The sequence below is a fragment of the Solanum tuberosum genome, unplaced genomic scaffold (assembly GCF_000226075.1).
Source record: "Solanum tuberosum cultivar DM 1-3 516 R44 unplaced genomic scaffold, SolTub_3.0 scf00012, whole genome shotgun sequence".
NCBI classification, from domain to species: domain Eukaryota; kingdom Viridiplantae; phylum Streptophyta; class Magnoliopsida; order Solanales; family Solanaceae; genus Solanum; species Solanum tuberosum.
Genome location: NW_006238937.1, coordinates 755,445 through 773,699, shown reverse-complemented (window position 1 = coordinate 773,699; position 18,255 = coordinate 755,445). Strand labels below are relative to the sequence as shown.

The window sequence follows — 18,255 nt, the reverse complement described above, 5'->3', positions numbered from 1 at the left end:
GAAGAGTTCTAGATGTAATAAGTGATTTCTTACGCGTAACTGGTTTGAAATGTTTTTAAATATTGTCTTTAATCACACCAGCAATATTATTTTCTTCGATGGTATCCATAATTTCTTCTAAGCTTTCGCCTCTTAATATGTATCATTTTAGTTTTAATTGAGTAATCCAACGGATATTAACATTCATTTTATAACGGTAGTCGAGATCATTACTCATGAGCTAGAATTCATGAATATCTTTTTTACAAATGGGTTCATTTAAATTCCTGGAAACTTTATTGAATCTCGAAAACACTCTCCTAATTAATAAATATTAATTTATTGATTAAATAATATCTTTATAAAACAATAATAATTCATGGTTGCAATAATATTAATTTATAGAGATTCTATTATAAATCATATATATATATATATATATATATATATATATATAAAAGAAAACCTTAGGCCCGCATACATGGCACCACCACAAATCATAATTCCCATTTTTATTTATTTATTTTCAAAATTAGCCTTCCCCATTTATGAAAAGTTGTGACTTTTATGAAAAATTGCAACTTTAATGAATAGTTGGGATTTTTATGAAAAGTTGTGACTTTAATGAAGAGTTGCGATTTTTATGAGAAGTTGTGACTTTTATGAAAGAGTTGCGACTTTTATGAGAAGTTGTGACTTTTATGAAAGGTTGTGACCTTTATTTTTCCAAATAGTTGTAACATTTTTTATAAGGCACAATAAACATTTTTCACACTACCATTTGTTGTCTATAAATAGAGGATTTCCTCACATTTTAAAACAACGAAAATTTTGAACCTCTTCTTCTTCACAATTAACTATTTGTGTACTTTGCTCCTGTTGAGTGACTCACTGTCACCATATGTTACAGATCCTGGTATATACTTTTACAGTAATTAATTTATGCTTATGTTATTAAGGATAAATGATAAGATATAATAATTTTCATTTTTCTTTACATTATTAATGTTTGTTACTACGTAATCTTGTATGTAAGATAATATAGTGTTTTAGTTTTAATGACAGATAGGTTTTAAGTATTATTTTATTAATTCCGTGATATAAAATTCTCGCGCGAAGCACGGATAATTTTACTAGTTCTATTAATTTAGAGATATTCTATTATATCCCCTTTAAAAAATTAAGTTTCATTTATTTATATAAAAAGAAAAATAATGAAATTTACAAAGTGAGTAAGTAATAGTATCGATTTGAAGGATAAAATCCTAGCAACGTAACTTCAATAGTAGATAATTCTTTAAAAGTAGGAAAGAACAAAAACTAATTACATTGTTAAAATCAATTATTATCTTCTAATTTTTTTTTCCTTCATCTCTTTTTTTATCACTTCCAAAAATAAATAAAAAATACTATTAATGTGGTGGTTTCAGAAAATACAATACAAAAAGAGGGATATAAAAATAATGTAAACACCTAAACTAAAAATAACTTCTAAAAAAATGTTTTTTCCATGTAATATAAGTTAAATCTAAAAATGAAACACAGACAAATATTCATCTTTCAGCCAATGAGATTGTACGTGTGATGTTGAACTCATCCCCTGGCCATGTTACTCTTTTCTGGATAACAATTAACGGAGTTAATATCTTAAAAGGTCACTGAACTATGAGATATTATCTTGTAAAATCACTAAACTTTATTTTGTATCACTAAAATCACTCAACTTTACACTTTTATCTTCTAAAATCATTAAACCATATTAGTCACCAAAATAAATCTGACATGGCAAATAATATTTTTATCTCATACCATCGTGGAACCCCACTTAATAAATAAAATTATAAAATTAATTTATCAATATACATACCCACCCATAAGTTGTCTTCTTCTAAAATAGTAAAACCTATTTCTGCCCCAAATCTCCCCAAATCTCCCCGCTTCCTTCTACTTCTTTCTCTATTTCTCCCCAAAATTCTCATCTACAAAGAGGCACTGTAAAAGTCTATTTTAAGGGTTATTGATGCTGAAATTTTTCATAAACAATGGATTCCTTCATTTCTTCGAGGAATAATGTGATGAAATCTGTAAAAGAATGGTCCCCCCCGCACCCACAAGCCTCTAATGCCGACGAAAGGGACCACTACGCGCTTGGTAAACGAATCCTACTTCAAAACGAGGTAAAAAATATAAATTTTTAACTATATTGTCCTTTTATTGTAGAATCTCGAAATGGGTTTAGGGCTTTTTGTATTCTAATTTTTTTTCCCCTGTATTTAGAGGAGGTTAGTTCATTGTTGATTTCGTGTACGAGGATGTGATTATCTAATGTCTTTGTAACCTTAGTCTCCATTGTAGTGCTCTAAAATTAAAAATTCAGGCATTAGCCTATATGGGGTTTCTTTCATTCAGGCTATAAATTATTCTTATGGATTAATATTTATTTGTTTGTAAGAGTGACTTGTTTATTTTTTATGATTATACTATTATTAGTATAAAGCAAATATTTAATGCTAAGTATTTTTTCTATCTTTTTTATTTCAGAGTTCTGGTTCATGTTTTCCTGAAACTTCAAAGGCTTTAGAACTACATTTTTCAAACTATTTGGAAGTTGTTAGCGATATCGGCATTGAAGATACAATAGTTGATAATAGGGAGGATAATGGTGTGGACAAAAATGTTTTAATTGAGGGAAATTCAACTAAAGTTGTTTTACAAGGTATTAGAGGTGATGTAACTAATGAAGTGGATGAGGAGTTTAGTGATCCAGACTATAATTTGTCCGATGAAGATGACGATTTCCGGGATGTTATTGATGATCAACAAGTTCTTATTGATGATCAACAAGTTCTTGTTGACGATCAACAAGTTCTTGTTGACGATCAACAAGTTCTTGTTGACGATCAACAAGTTCTTGTTGACGATCAACAAGTTCTTGTTGACGATCAACAAGTTCTTGTTGACGATCAACAAGTTCTTGTTGACGATCAACAAGTTCTTGTTGACGATCAACAAGTTCTTGTTGACGATCAACAAGTTCTTGTTGACGATCAACAAGTTCTTGTTGACGATCAACAAGTTCTTGTTGACGATCAACAAGTTCTTGTTGACGATCAACAAGTTCTTGTTGACGATCAACAAGTTCTTGTTGACGATCAACAAGTTCTTGTTGACGATCAACAAGTTCTTGTTGACGATCAACAAGTTCTTGTTGACGATCAACAAGTTCTTGTTGACGATCAACAAGTTCTTGTTGACGATCAACAAGTTCTTGTTGACGATCAACAAGTTCTTGTTGACGATCAACAAGTTCTTGTTGACGATCAACAAGTTCTTGTTGACGATCAACAAGTTCTTGTTGACGATCAACAAGTTCTTGTTGACGATCAACAAGTTCTTGTTGACGATCAACAAGTTCTTGTTGACGATCAACAAGTTCTTGTTGACGATCAACAAGTTCTTGTTGACGATCAACAAGTTCTTGTTGACGATCAACAAGTTCTTGTTGACGATCAACAAGTTCTTGTTGACGATCAACAAGTTCTTGTTGACGATCAACAAGTTCTTGTTGACGATCAACAAGTTCTTGTTGACGATCAACAAGTTCTTGTTGACGATCAACAAGTTCTTGTTGACGATCAACAAGTTCTTGTTGACGATCAACAAGTTCTTGTTGACGATCAACAAGTTCTTGTTGACGATCAACAAGTTCTTGTTGACGATCAACAAGTTCTTGTTGACGATCAACAAGTTCTTGTTGACGATCAACAAGTTCTTGTTGACGATCAACAAGTTCTTGTTGACGATCAACAAGTTCTTGTTGACGATCAACAAGTTCTTGTTGACGATCAACAAGTTCTTGTTGACGATCAACAAGTTCTTGTTGACGATCAACAAGTTCTTGTTGACGATCAACAAGTTCTTGTTGACGATCAACAAGTTCTTGTTGACGATCAACAAGTTCTTGTTGACGATCAACAAGTTCTTGTTGACGATCAACAAGTTCTTGTTGACGATCAACAAGTTCTTGTTGACGATCAACAAGTTCTTGTTGACGATCAACAAGTTCTTGTTGACGATCAACAAGTTCTTGTTGACGATCAACAAGTTCTTGTTGACGATCAACAAGTTCTTGTTGACGATCAACAAGTTCTTGTTGACGATCAACAAGTTCTTGTTGACGATCAACAAGTTCTTGTTGACGATCAACAAGTTCTTGTTGACGATCAACAAGTTCTTGTTGACGATCAACAAGTTCTTGTTGACGATCAACAAGTTCTTGTTGACGATCAACAAGTTCTTGTTGACGATCAACAAGTTCTTGTTGACGATCAACAAGTTCTTGTTGACGATCAACAAGTTCTTGTTGACGATCAACAAGTTCTTGTTGACGATCAACAAGTTCTTGTTGACGATCAACAAGTTCTTGTTGACGATCAACAAGTTCTTGTTGACGATCAACAAGTTCTTGTTGACGATCAACAAGTTCTTGTTGACGATCAACAAGTTCTTGTTGACGATCAACAAGTTCTTGTTGACGATCAACAAGTTCTTGTTGACGATCAACAAGTTCTTGTTGACGATCAACAAGTTCTTGTTGACGATCAACAAGTTCTTGTTGACGATCAACAAGTTCTTGTTGACGATCAACAAGTTCTTGTTGACGATCAACAAGTTCTTGTTGACGATCAACAAGTTCTTGTTGACGATCAACAAGTTCTTGTTGACGATCAACAAGTTCTTGTTGACGATCAACAAGTTCTTGTTGACGATCAACAAGTTCTTGTTGACGATCAACAAGTTCTTGTTGACGATCAACAAGTTCTTGTTGACGATCAACAAGTTCTTGTTGACGATCAACAAGTTCTTGTTGACGATCAACAAGTTCTTGTTGACGATCAACAAGTTCTTGTTGACGATCAACAAGTTCTTGTTGACGATCAACAAGTTCTTGTTGACGATCAACAAGTTCTTGTTGACGATCAACAAGTTCTTGCTATAAGTCCAGCTGAAGAAGCTTCAAATGACGGGGATTATTTAAATGTGTATAGCCCGGAGATGTGGAATAATAATCACCAAGGATTGAATTTGGCATATCAATCGACCATAACTCAGGTAATCATTGTTTTAAAGTTAATACAATTTGAATGCTTTCTCTACCATTATCTTTAGTTCTTTTTTTTTTTTTTGTTCACAAGGCACCAATTGAAGAACAGGTAACAGTTGTTCAAACTGATGTAGTGGCTGCTCAAGGTGTTGATGAAGTTGCAATTAAAGGCATCGAAACTACTAGACTATCTCATACTTCTAAGAGAGGCAGACTCTTTAAGAGAAAAGTCATGAAAGAGTACATTGTTGAAGTTCAGAAGAAGAAGAAGAAGATTGGAAATCATAGCAAAGTATAGAAATTATCTTTGTAATTTTTTGTGGTTATGTGAGACACCTATTACAACACTATATATTGTTGTCGTTCTTTTTTTTGTTTGCTAACAATGGTGCTCATATCAGCCTAGTATGTAATATATTTTTTAGAAATGCTCTAATATTACTTGTGTTTTGCTTATTTATATTGGAATTGATGTACAAGTATGATTATGTCACATGGTGGACACGGGAGGCAATATTGTATGTGCCATTGAATTTAACATTTATTTCCAACGTTGATTATAATTTTTAAAATGTTGTTGATAAGAAAGAAATTTTGATTGAAATAGTCCAAAAAAAAAAAAAAGTTACGGATTTTATTGCAAAAACAGGATTTAAGAGGGGAACACATAAAAATGAATAAATTTTATAATTTTGTTTATTTGTGGGGTCCATGATTACATGACATTAAAATAAATTAATTTTATAATTTTATTTATTTGTGGGGTCCACGATGACATGGCATAAAAAATAATTTATTTTGCCATGTCAGATTTATTTTGGTGACAAATATAGTTTAATGATTTTAGAAGATAAAAGTGTAAAGTTGAGTGATTTTAGTGATACAAAATAAAGTTTAGTGACTTTACAAGATAATTTCTCATAGTTCAGTGATCTTTTAAGATATTAACTCCAATTAACGAGGTGAAAAGAAAAAACATATTGCCACGAAATTTATGAATGATTTTTTTTTTAAAATGTGGTTTAAATCTTAAAAAGAAGTTTAATGAAGTAAATATTACTTAGTCTAAATCATCTCATTAATAATAGAATGAAATTTTAAAGTTAGAACTATTATTTTATTTGTTTTCGGATTTTGACTTGATACGAAGTTTAAGAAATAAAAAAAAATTGTGAATCTTATGATTCTGATTAAAAATATATTAAAATGTACCAAAGCGTCTTTAATCACATGACCTAAACATGTCACGTGAAAAGTAAAAAAATTAAAATTTTAAAATAATAATAATAATAATTTTTTAAACAAATAAACTAAAAAACTCAAATAATAAATCAAATAGTTTGTCAAATGTCATATAAAAATATAAACTATATATTATAGTTTGTCAAATGTCATATAAATGATAGACTATACATTATAACTTATCTTGACATAGTTATACACTAATTATACATTATGATATACTCTAAAAATTAATAATAATTTAACTATACATGAAGTAATATGAATTATATATGAAGTATACACTAACTATTTAATTTCAATCAACTCAAATCATCTCAAAACAATCTCAAATTCGAATTTTTAAAAAAAAAGGCACAAAAGAGGGAGGAGGAGGAAGAACGCACAAGAAAAAGAAAAGGCAGATGCCATTTTATTGGAAATAAATATGGTTGGGCTGATATTTGTATAATTTACCTTAGTTTATTTTTATTTAAGTTGTAACTATAATTTATATTTAATTTATAACTATAATAATAGTTTATCAATAACAACAAAAGAATTTTAAAAAAAGTCATTAATGATGCTTCAATTTTGTCTTTTTTAAGAGCCTAATTCATTTTAATTATTTTTATTTTTTTGGAATTTAAAAAATTAGAGCCTAACTATATTTTTTTCCGCGTGTATTAATTTTTCTTTTTTTTTTCTGCGTGTTTTAACTATAAAAAAACCCCACCCGCTCATTTTAGAACAAACCACCGTCATTTACACTCTCCGGCAGAGCTCTCAACTCTCCGATGTCGATCAAAACCCTTTTTAACTCTCCGATGACGATGTCGATGTCGATCAAAACCCCTAAATCGATTTTCATGTCTTAGTACTTCGGCTGTCAACTCTCCGATGACGATGTCGATCAAAACCCTCTTTAACTCTCCGATGACGATGTCGATCGAAACTCCTAAATCGATTTTTCCCGGCGATCAATCTATTGGTATTCTTTCCATTATCTACTAGAGTACTCGAATGGAATTCTTGTATGCATTCTAGCCTTCTTTTTTTAAGAAAAAAATAAAAAAGTTGGTATTAAAAAAAGAAACCCTAAACTAATTTTCCCGCGGTTCTTATCTGCTCAAGTAATAGTACTGGTCTTCCCATTATTTTGGTATTCTTCCATCCACTAAAAGAGAAGGAAAATTCTTGCATGCTTTTTTTAGAAAAATTCAAGAATTGTTGGCTTTTTGAAGTGACATTGATATTCTTATATGCATATTTTACAGAATTCTTGCATGAATAATTTTTAAGAAAATTCAAGAACTTGTCGGCATATTTTAAGGAAATCAAAGAAATTGTACTTTTCAAGAATATGAAATTGTAGTTTTCAAGAATATGCCGTTGCAAATATTAACGAAATCCAATAAATTCAAAAGAATTGTGTTGTCATTCTCTCAGCGGATGTTAAGGATGTTCAAGAATTTGTTTGAATGAACTTTTTTAGGGAGGTAGGGAGTCAAAAGATGTACATGCGATGGGGAGTCAAAAGAAGGTAAAACCATTCCTGTCATTTGTTGCTGACCTGAATAAGAGCTGAAGTGTTCTAGTGCATGTTTCAGTTAATTAGTTTCATTTCTTTCACCCACTTTTCAAGATTGTCTCGGACTGCATTCTAATTAATCATGGAAGTATTAGAGATCAAATTGTCTTTTTCTAAGTTTCGTAGGCTATATAGTTGCATCTTGCTTATGTTCTGATCTTGTAATAGAATTGTCATGCCTGACATTTTTCATTCAAATTTTCAGAATTTGCACCAACAAAATCTCAAAGTTTCTTCGTTTATGGGACAAAATGGAGGGACTGCCGTCCAGAGATTACAGTTGAGTACTCTCAGATATTTTTGCGACTTCTTCTCTATTTTGTTAAGATGATGGAATTTTTTCTTTTCCAATATGAGTTGCAGAGCGGTACTGAACAGAGTATTTGAAGAATCAGGATTACTATACTCAATGTAACTTTTGCGTCTTGCATTTTTTTTGGTGATTCACTGGTTCCTGATTCCACTGATAAAAACTGCCTGGAGGGTGTCAAAGTTCTCCAACAGGTTGATAAGAAGTTAATTTCGATTGTGTCAAACACAACACAACACCCATGATGTGCCATGCCGGATGATGATTAAAATTAAGACAGTTCATGATGTGCCATTCATGCCAGGTAATTTGTCCTTGAGTGCTTGTTTGTGTTAATAATCAATGATGACAGAAAACATGTGCTACTAATTAATGTTCTTTTACATGGTGCATAACCTAGAGCAGTAAGGAGACTGCATCATTCTCAAGAAGCTATCTTCTAGGAGCTTTCACAGCCGTCATCCCATCAATATGTTCAACCTTCCACCCCAAGTTGTGGTGACGGTGTATTCTCTGTTGAAAGGTTATGTTATCAAATTTCTTGGGAGCGTTAGGTCTCTTTCTGATATTATCTCAACTAATTATGTCAATAACTCACACGATCAGATGCTTCTTTCTTCATGCCAAATGTGAAAAGGAAACTTCTTAACATCTGGAATAGCAAATTAGAAGCTCAAGGGGGGAATGCACAGGTACACGCGATGGGCAGTCAAAAGAAGGGAAACCATTCCTGCCATTTGTTCCTGACCTGAATAAGAGCTGAATTTTCCTAGTGCATGTTTCAGTTAATTAACTTCACTTCTTTCACCTATTTTTCAAGATTGTCTTAGACTGCATTCTTATTAATCATGAAAGCGTTAGAAATTACAATGTCTCTTTCAAATCCCATCTTGCTTATGTTTTGATCTTGTAATAAAATTTTCTTGCCTGACCTTTTTTATCAATTTTTCAGAATTTGCACCAACAAAAACTCGAAGTTTCTTAGATTCTGGGATAAAATGGTGGGACTTCCCTAGAGATTGCAGTTGAGTACTTTAGCTATATCTCGGATGTTTTTGTGACTTCTTCTCTAATTTTTTAAGATGATGGACTTCTATCTTTCCCAATATGAGATGCAGAGCGGTACTGGAACAGAGAATCTTAAGAATCAGGATACTATACTCAGTGTCACTTCTGGCGTGTGCATTTTATCGGTGATTCATTGGTTCCTGATACCATTGATAAAAACTTCCTTAAGGGTGCCAAAGTTCTCCAACAGGTTGATAAGAAGTTTATTCCGATTGTGGCAAGCACAACACCTGCTATAATTGATCAGGTCTATTTTGTTCTTGCATAGTCCATTATGGCCATTCTTGGTTTCTGAGTGCATAAACAAGTATACTCTATAGTTACTTTTTTCAAACATACTATCTTCATCACTATCAACAAATGATGATATAGGCTTATACATGCAATTCCGTATAAGCCTATCTGATGCATGATGCATGAGTTGACTGTTATTTGCTAATAAGGAGTTTTTCTTAGGATTTTTCTCTTTGCAGTCATTGTTCGTGATGTATTTTACAATGAACCAGTTCGAAGTAAGCAAATGCACTCCAAGTACTTTTAGTTTTCTCACAATTCAAACAAATGAAAAATACTGATTTACATACTTTATTTCTAAAGTTGTACTCTGACCTGATTGATCTTTTGGTTTGCATAGATAATCTGGAAGCTGAAAGAAGGTCTTGCATTCTCTGAAAGAGTCTCTGCCAAGAATCACCCTTGTGCATCCCAGTGTCTCCTTCAAAATTGCTGATATTGAAAGGTCTGATCCGTCTTCGTTACACTAGCTAACTTAAATATATTTTCTGTCTAGTTTCTTAGATTTTGTTCATTGCATTCAGTGAGGATGACCTGCTTTGCACATGTGCCTCTCCTTCTCCGTTGCCACTATTGTCCAGTGAGTCTGGTCCGTCTTTGTTACACTAGCTAACTTACGGATATTTTCTTTCTGGTTTCTTAGATATTGTTCATTGCATGTAGTGAGGATGACCTGGTTTGCACAAATGCTTCTCCTTCTCTGTTGCCACAATTGTCCAGTGGGTTTGGGATTCATCTGAGCTCCCTTAACAGATTGAATGCAAGTGATGGTTCATTCAAGCTCTCACGATACGTTTCAGGTCCTGATTTTTACGCAATGAACGTATAAAGTCCCAAATTGATGGATAAGAGATGTGATAAGTTATCTTTTCTACCATCTGTTTCCCTAACAACCATTATTTAATTTGCAGGTCCTTCAATATTTTTGTATCCACTTATTTCAGTATATTTTCCTGGCCAAAAGAAAAACGAAAAACTAATCTTTGGTAAACATTTTCTATACCAGATGGTTGTTTTAATGTTGTTTTTGTTTTCCTTTACCTTCGTAATGCAGATATCAATTCAAGATTTGTTTCCAAAGGACCAATACATAAATTACTTAATAACATAGCTATGTTTTCACAGTGCTTGTGACATTGAGAAGCGAAGTAGATCTCAGATATATTCCACTGTTTCTGTTGAACTTAAACTGTCCTAGATCTTTATATGATTCGACTTTGGAGCCTTCAAAGATCTCTGTGGAATTTAAGGTGAATTTTTTGTTGGGATTTATGACTTAATTTGTTTTGGGTTGGGAAAAGAATGTGAGGCTTTGGATTTATTTTATTGAATTGAGTTAGTTTAGGTGTGGTTCTTGTTTGTTTGTCTATTAGAGCATGTCACTTGTTAGGCTTTGGATTTATTTTATTGAATTGAGTTAGTTTAGGTTTGGTTCTTGTTTGTTTGTCTATTAGAGCATGTCACATGTTCATTTTTGTTCCATGTTAGATGTGCAATCAAAATTGCCTGAAATGATGTGTAGCATTTTACTCCCTTTTGTTGGCACCATTGATACTGATTGTGTTAATCTCATAAAGCTACTTTGATGTGTTTTACAGGAATCTCTTGTGGTAACTAAATGGTTCTTAATGTTACTTGTAGGAATATGCGAGGTGTGGTTCTTGTTTGTTTGTCTATCAGAGCATGTCAGTTGTTCATTTTTGTTCCATGTTAGATGTGCAATCAAATTGCCTGAAATGATGTGTAGCATTTTACTCCCTTTGTTGGCACCATTGATACTGATTGTGTTAATCTCATAAAGCTACTTTGATGTTGTTTTACAGGAATCTCTTGTGGTAACTAAATGGTTCTTAATGTTACTTGTAGGATTGGCACCCCGTCCTTCTCTTTATTGAGGATACTGTCACGAATCTCTGGACTGTAAGTACCGGTGAGAGCAATCGCTATATCGACATTTTTATGCAACATCACTTAGCATTCATAGTATTTGATGTTATTTGTACATGTGGCTTTGTCCACTCCACATTCCCTTTCCTGTTGGCTGCAGCCACCACCTGCTTCCCTAAAAGGGGACAAATTGTGGAAGGTTGGCTGGTGGAAGAAAGAGTTTCTTATGCATCAGATGGTCGAAATCATTTCAGTGTTACGCCATCGTGTAGTTTTATCACTTTCTTTTCTCTTAAGCTACTTGGATTTGGAAAACCTAGATAAGAATATAACTGTTGAAGTATCCTCCTCATCTAATGCTGTCCCATTCCCTGCTCCTCCTTCCAGATATTCTGAGATCAGTAAAGGCAGGTGCAGAGCTCAGAGTTGCAAAGCTACACTTGAACTTCCTTCCCTGCTGCCAAAGAAACTGACTGGAGAATGCTCTGTCAGAGAGATATCCAATCTTCTTCTGATATTCTGTGGGGAAGTGCTTCTGAAAAGCATGATCCTGGGTCCAGATTCCTCTGTCAGATTGAAAGGTCAAGTCGGTCAAATTATGGATCTCTTGCTCATTGCACAGCCGGTGTAAACTGGAGATCCAGAAGCTCTGTGCAACCCCTCTCATCTAATGTTTTACCTAGGATGATTTCCTTGATAACAAATTCCTGGATAGCAAAATCAATGCTTCAGCTAGCTCCAGTTATAAATCAGAAAATCTGTTAGGTTCAGGATGGGAGGATGAGTCTCAAACAATTGTAGCTGGCAAATCAACAGACGATACCTCATTTAGTGAGTCAGTTGAACTTGATGACAGTGCAAAATTGATGCATGAGAGTAGGAAACCATTTATATGCGGATCTGTTCTTTTCACAGAAGCCTGATACATGATGGAACATCTTTTGATATTGATGAAGATATAAGTTTGAAAAAGTGACTACAGTACTAAACAAAATTGCCTTGGAGATGGTGTTGAATTTAATGTAGTTGATAATATTTACCAGATCTTAAATCAAAGAAAATTCTCCAGGTGCAAAACTAAGGCATTGCAGATGTCAAAATTTTTGTCAGGAGATCCAGAAAAATCTTCATTGACCAAGGACATTCTAGATGAATACATCATCTTATGGGTCATCAATAGTAGTTGGAGTAGTTCGTTCTGAATTTATCGCATTAATAATTTTGACAATACTCAGGCAAGTTTTTTAGTCCTATTCGATAACCCATAGCATACTATAACAGAATATTTACTAGTATTTTTATTACTTATTAATTTTATTATTACTATAAATATTTATTGTTAAATAAGTTGTTTGAACCGATTTTTAATCAAATTATTTGCATCCGTTGAAACATACTAATATAACTTTAATTATAAAAAGGTGTGTACGGCAGTACGGGAGATAAGAAAAAAACAAAAAGCTCAAGAGATAAAAAGAGAAACACTCCAATTAGGCAGAATTTCCCCTAGCAGAAATAACCTGTTTTAAGTTTAAAATAATTTTAAATATTTTATATTATTTAAGTGAAAAAAAAACAATACTTTTAAATCCTCATTTTCAAATTAAAAATATAAAAACAAATCAAATCCAACATCAAATATAAACCCATGCAAACAGTCTAAAAGGTTCGGGCAGCTATTTGTTTCCTATTAAAAGTAAAACTAACGTGTTTTTTTTATTTATCCTAAGAATGGGGACAGTTAGACAGAAACTTAATTTATAAAAACTGATTTAGGGGATTTTTGGAGAGAGAGAAGAACCTCAGAGCTTACATGATGAAGGCATGCAATCTCTTAATCTAAATTTCTTGCTGCCAATTACTCTTAATTATCTCAAATTCTCATTATAGAAAAATCCTTGTATTTATTTTCTTTCTATTTTGCAGTTAAAGAAAAATCCTTGTATTTATTTTCTTTCTATTTTGCAGGAGATCATCCGTCTACCTATGAAGTTTCTTATTCTCTGTATCACCGTTTCTTTCTTATTCCATCATTGTTCTTGCCTAAAGGTATTTATTGATTATTTTGTTCTTACACATTAATTATCTTAATTAAATCTCACTTAGATCGCATTCATGAATTTGTCATTTCTTTTGGATATTTGATTTATTACAGATTGGAGAAACTTGTACCGACAGTAATTGTGACGAAGGATTAGTCTGCTCTACTTGTCCTGCTAATGGCAATACCCGACCCAGATGTACTCGCATTCAACCCACTATTCCTACCACCAAGGTGAATTTCATATATCATAAGTCCAAATCCAATTATTTAACCTTTTTTCATTAATGGTATATTGAATTTTTTACTTTTATTTTTGTGGTTGAAAGGTAAAAGGTTTGCCATTCAACAAGTATTCGTGGCTGACGACCCACAACTCCTTTGCAATTTCCGGGTCAAAATCTGCAACTGGGTCTGATATTCTTGCTCCGACCAACCAGGAAGATTCCATTACTAATCAGCTCAAGGTGATTTGCTCTATTTTCTCTAATTATGAATTGAATATTTGAGGAATTTTAGTTGTTCAATTGATTAGCTAGCTGAATTTTCACCGTAAAAATAATTTTAAAAAAGAGCTGAATAGATGTAGAAGTTCAAAAAGTTGCTCAGGAGGTGAAAGAAAAAAGGTTGAACAGCTGAATGTAATGGAATATCTAACTCATATTTATTTTTAGATAAAAGTCAGATTAGAGTGATAATATATAATTGCAAAAAACTCATATTTTACTTTTGCTTAGGACATAAGCATGTGCTTTCACCTAACCATCTTATCAAAATTGTCCACATGCTAATGTCCTAATTGGGTTCTCAGTGGAGTCTACTTTTACCTTTATAATTCAAGTAATATATCAAAATTATGAGATAAAATTGCCACCTTTATTCCCCACTACTTTTTCTATGTAAAAATCTTTCGAGCCTTAAAAGAATTTGTTTTTGGAAAATTCAAAGCTGTGTGATTCAACTAATCTGAGAACTACTCCAGTAAAAAAAGTAAAATATGCTATGGGTAAATATGTAGTAATCATGTCAGAAAGTTCTACATGGACATTTACTACGTTAACTTAAGCAGAGAAGTCATTAGCTTCTTAAGTCCTAATATTTTATTAAAGTAAAAACTCTGTTAAAGAAATTAAAATTTCATTGTCTGTAGAATGGCGTTCGAGGACTTATGCTTGATATGTATGAGTTCAGCAATGACATCTGGCTTTGTCACTCATTTGGTGGAAAGTGTTACAATGTTACATCATTTGTAAGTGTCCCAACACATCCTAGTTATACTTAATTTCCTGATTCAGTACTCATATAGCGTTCTTGTTGTTGCTGATTGGTGCAACTTACTTTCTGGATCATTTCAGCAACCTGCAAGCAATTCACTGAAAGAAATTCAAGGTTTCCTCGAAAAAAACCCATCAGAGGTTGTCACAATCTTCATTGAAGACTATGTCTCAACCCCAAAGGCCTTGAGCAAGGTTTTTAATGATTCTGGTCTTAATAAGTACTGGTTTCCAATTTCTCGTATGCCCAAAAAAGGAGAAGATTGGCCTACAGTGGATGACATGGTCAAGCAGAATCAACGTCTTGTAGTCTTCACCTCTAAATCATCAAAGGAGGCTTCTGATGGCATTGCTTATGAGTGGAGATACGTTGTAGAAAACCAATGTGAGTTAACAATTTTTGTCTAATTTGATGCTTATGTTGCTTTCTGCTTTCCTTGTATGACATACTTTGTGAATCTAGAATTTTTGTATTTGTGATTTAATTAGCAGCTCCTGTGAGATCAAGTTATGTTGAATTGCATTTAATTTTCAAGTGTTAGAAGAGGCAAATGCTTCAGAACTAGTCTAGGAGCCTTATGCCAATTAACATTGTTTTTTGGTTTCTGAATGGCATAAGTTGGTCCTTGTGTAAATTTTCTTGTATTTGCAAGTTGCAACTTCACTAGCTCATCTTTCCTACATTTGGTATCATTAGACATGGTTGCTCAAACTATTGATGACTTGACATGTTTACTGTATGTTCTGCAGATGGAAATGGCGGGATGAAAGCTGGTTCTTGTCGAAGTCGTTCTGAATCATCTGCTTTGAGTACATCGGGAATCTCTTTGGTTCTGCAGAATTATTTTCCTGAGAATCCCAACACAACAGAATCTTGTTTGGATAATTCTGCTCCACTAGTTACTATGACAAAAACTTGCTTTGAAGCAGCTGGCAAAAGGTGGCCAAATTTTATTGCTGTTGATTTTTATCAGGTATAGTCTCCACATTTTTGTTCTTTTGCTTAAATTATCTCTTTTCACCATAAGAACATTATAAATTTTACTTGTTGATGCAGAGAAGTGATGGTGGTGGAGCTCCAGAAGCTGTAGATCAAGCAAACGGCCAATTAGCTTGTAACTGTAGCAGTATTGCCTATTGCAAGGTTTGCTAGCTTGCTTTGACGTTAACTGCTAAAATGAACATAACACCTCATTTGTCACTCCCCAGAATTGGATTCTCTTTATCATTATTTACTTCATTGCATTATTCTCGTCTAGTTCCCCCCCTGGAAAGATATATTGATTTTCTTTGATAAGCAGGCAAATGGTACATCACGCACATGCGAGGCACCAGTATTGTCACCCCCACCACCAGCGCGAGTAGCATCTACAGGAACACCACAAGATGACAACAATAAATCTCATTCAAACAGAAGTAAACCACTTCATTGGTTGATTGGCACAATTTTTGCCGCGATTCTTCTTATCCACGTATAATTTCTGCATTCTCCAAAGTCTCTACTCAAATTTTCAGATCAGACACACTTCATAACACGGGAGCAGAATGACACGATCCTCCTTATCTTTTATTTTTTCAAAATTTATCTTGTATTTACTGGTTGAGTTTCTTCACTTATCGGATATTGATTGATGTGTTTACAATTAAAATGTGTATAGACACATAATGGCACAATGAAATGAAACGGAAAATTGAATTGTTCATTCTTTTTGTTTCTCTAATTAGGCGTCGCAGCTGGTGTTGAGAGTTGAGACTTTTCTCTGTCAAACTTAAGCAAAGTGGACGCGCACATCTGTCCTCCAACGCTATCTGCACGATAAAATGAATTATGAAATTAAATATGCCAACGTTCACACGTATTTAATTTTTAATTATATATGTGTGGATACATTGTATATTTCTCATATTATGAAGATGTTTGGAATTCATTAATAATTCACACGTTTGACGTTTCAAACTAAAAAATTACTCCCTCTGTCCATCTTTACTTGTTCTCCATAAAAAAAAAATTGTCTAACAATACTTGGGACAGCTTGGAAAATTAAGAAAAAATTTATCCTTTTGTGTCTATTTTACTTTTGCTATTAAATACCAAATACATTTTTCAAAACATTAAATTTAATATGTTTAAACGGTAATATAGTAATATTACTCATTTATTTATTGTTTTCTAAGGTGTGACAAATCAATAATAGTTAACTGGACAGATGAAGTATTAATTACTTACACATCTTAAGCATTAATCACTTTTTGCAAAGAGGAGATAATTGCCCAAGTAATAAGCACACCCTCCACTGTTGTGAGTTCTGGTCACGAAGGAGTTGAGTTGTTCAAGTGATAAGACGGACAAAGTAGTTCACATGTACATGAGTAAATGTATGATATTTGTAAATGTTGAACTTAAGTATCTCATGAATTGTTAAAATGTTATTTTAAATTGGTTTGAAGTGTATTTATGAAATATTAATTTCTACTTGCAAAATCTTCATTTTTACAACCAAAACAAACAAGCAAGAAATCAAATCAAGATTCACATTTCACACAACTTCTACTTTAAATAAAGTGGAAATAAAGAGCCTTATTGGTGGATCAGGATATTTAATTATTAATTTGTTAACCAATAAGGCAATAACCACATAGTAAAAAATTGGAGAACTTTAATGTCTTAAATTAAAGGATTGAAATATGTCAAAAAGGTTAAAACGGGAAAATAAAAAAATTGAAAAAAAAAAACAATAACAATAACAATAATAATAAGGGAAAATTACGCGGTTAAACTAACTTATACTACTTAATTACTCATCATAGCTATAGTTTGCTATAATTACTACTCGGAAGCCCCAGAAAACCCCCCTTACTCTCTCTCTATAAAAAAAAGACCTTTCCCCTTTCCTTACAGTCAAGTGGCCCAAGGGCCCCCTTTCTTTAATAATATAAGGTAAGCTTTGAAAAGTAACACGCTCCCGACAGGCAATTAATCCATAATATCATCCATCGTTGGCATTATTGGAAAAAAATCACCCAACTCTTATTCAATCAAAGCCCATCTACACACTCCAGCTGCTTCCTTTTGAGCTAGTCAAGCAGGCGTTGAGCACGGACTGAGACTCTCCGCCCCTTTGACAGCAATTCCTGCACTTGACGTCGGATCTCCTCATTGGAAAATGGCTACATCCGCCCCTACCCTTCCACTTGGCTACATCCGCCCCTACCCCCGCACAGGTTGAAGTCTCTATCTACGATCAGATCCTTTCTGAACTCCCCTATAACCGCTTATCAAAGAGAAGCTTTTTCCTAGACTATAGTGGCAAGTCTATTGTTGTGTTTCGGAATTAGGGGAAACAAAGCTTCAACAAGTAGAAGCTTCCTGGCAAAGCTTCAAACAAAGAGGTTGGGCTGTTCACTTCATTGATTTTACTTCACTTTACTTAAGATTAAAGATAGGGGCCGGGCGGGCAGTGAAGGCTCATTTAGTAGACAGCGAGC

General features: G+C 33.4%; 3 protein-coding genes across 19 annotated transcripts; all 3 read left to right on the top strand.

Annotated features, from left to right (window-relative positions):
• The first annotated feature begins 1,998 nt into the window (after positions 1-1,998).
• On the top strand, positions 1,999-5,017 carry LOC107062582 (uncharacterized). Its single transcript, XM_015313391.1, has 3 exons — positions 1,999-2,156; positions 2,521-2,829; positions 4,985-5,017. The coding sequence occupies exons 1-3, from the start codon at positions 2,022-2,024 to the stop codon at positions 5,015-5,017; spliced, it is 477 nt and encodes a 158-aa protein (XP_015168877.1). The 5' UTR covers positions 1,999-2,021.
• Positions 5,018-7,047: 2,030 nt separating this feature from the next.
• LOC102587970 (uncharacterized) lies at positions 7,048-12,496 on the top strand. Of its 17 annotated transcripts, none has more exons than XM_015313182.1 (16): positions 7,048-7,295; positions 7,800-7,847; positions 8,101-8,174; positions 8,259-8,509; positions 8,611-8,989; positions 9,158-9,229; positions 9,324-9,520; positions 9,747-9,785; positions 9,908-10,012; positions 10,092-10,147; positions 10,231-10,367; positions 10,479-10,553; positions 10,693-10,817; positions 11,166-11,219; positions 11,434-11,497; positions 11,842-12,496. In XM_015313182.1, exons 10-16 carry the CDS (start codon positions 10,113-10,115, stop codon positions 11,925-11,927), a joined length of 576 nt encoding a protein of 191 aa, XP_015168668.1. In that variant the 5' UTR covers positions 7,048-7,295; positions 7,800-7,847; positions 8,101-8,174; positions 8,259-8,509; positions 8,611-8,989; positions 9,158-9,229; positions 9,324-9,520; positions 9,747-9,785; positions 9,908-10,012; positions 10,092-10,112; the 3' UTR covers positions 11,928-12,496. The 17 variants fall into 17 exon arrangements, 3 of the variants coding, with proteins under 3 accessions (XP_015168668.1, XP_015168666.1, XP_015168661.1); XM_015313180.1 differs by having other exon boundaries at positions 9,730-9,785; XM_015313175.1 differs by having other exon boundaries at positions 7,048-7,338; positions 9,730-9,785; positions 9,920-10,012.
• A 626-nt stretch (positions 12,497-13,122) lies between these two features.
• Positions 13,123-16,472, top strand: LOC102587649 (PI-PLC X domain-containing protein At5g67130-like). Its single transcript, XM_006339822.2, has 9 exons — positions 13,123-13,276; positions 13,423-13,503; positions 13,610-13,729; positions 13,825-13,962; positions 14,646-14,744; positions 14,851-15,154; positions 15,520-15,743; positions 15,827-15,913; positions 16,071-16,472. Exons 1-9 carry the CDS (start codon positions 13,268-13,270, stop codon positions 16,245-16,247), a joined length of 1,239 nt encoding a protein of 412 aa, XP_006339884.1. The 5' UTR covers positions 13,123-13,267; the 3' UTR covers positions 16,248-16,472.
• Positions 16,473-18,255: the final 1,783 nt, after the last annotated feature.

Excerpts from the sequence above, each read along its gene's own strand:
- LOC107062582 (XM_015313391.1), top strand. The coding sequence starts at position 2,022 with ATGGATTCCTTCATTTCTTCGAGGAATAATGTGATGAAATCTGTAAAA. Across the intron at positions 2,157-2,520 it reads GAATCCTACTTCAAAACGAG|AGTTCTGGTTCATGTTTTCC; the intron begins GTAAAAAATATA and ends TTTTTATTTCAG. Across the intron at positions 2,830-4,984 it reads TTGATGATCAACAAGTTCTT|CTGAAGAAGCTTCAAATGAC; the intron begins GTTGACGATCAA and ends CTATAAGTCCAG.
- LOC102587970 (XM_015313182.1), top strand. The coding sequence starts at position 10,113 with ATGTGCCTCTCCTTCTCCGTTGCCACTATTGTCCA. Across the intron at positions 10,148-10,230 it reads TCCGTTGCCACTATTGTCCA|TGAGGATGACCTGGTTTGCA; the intron begins GTGAGTCTGGTC and ends CATTGCATGTAG. Across the intron at positions 11,220-11,433 it reads TACTTGTAGGAATATGCGAG|GATTGGCACCCCGTCCTTCT; the intron begins GTGTGGTTCTTG and ends TGTTACTTGTAG.
- LOC102587649 (XM_006339822.2), top strand. Across the intron at positions 13,730-13,824 it reads CCACTATTCCTACCACCAAG|GTAAAAGGTTTGCCATTCAA; the intron begins GTGAATTTCATA and ends TGTGGTTGAAAG. Across the intron at positions 15,914-16,070 it reads GCAGTATTGCCTATTGCAAG|GCAAATGGTACATCACGCAC; the intron begins GTTTGCTAGCTT and ends TTTGATAAGCAG.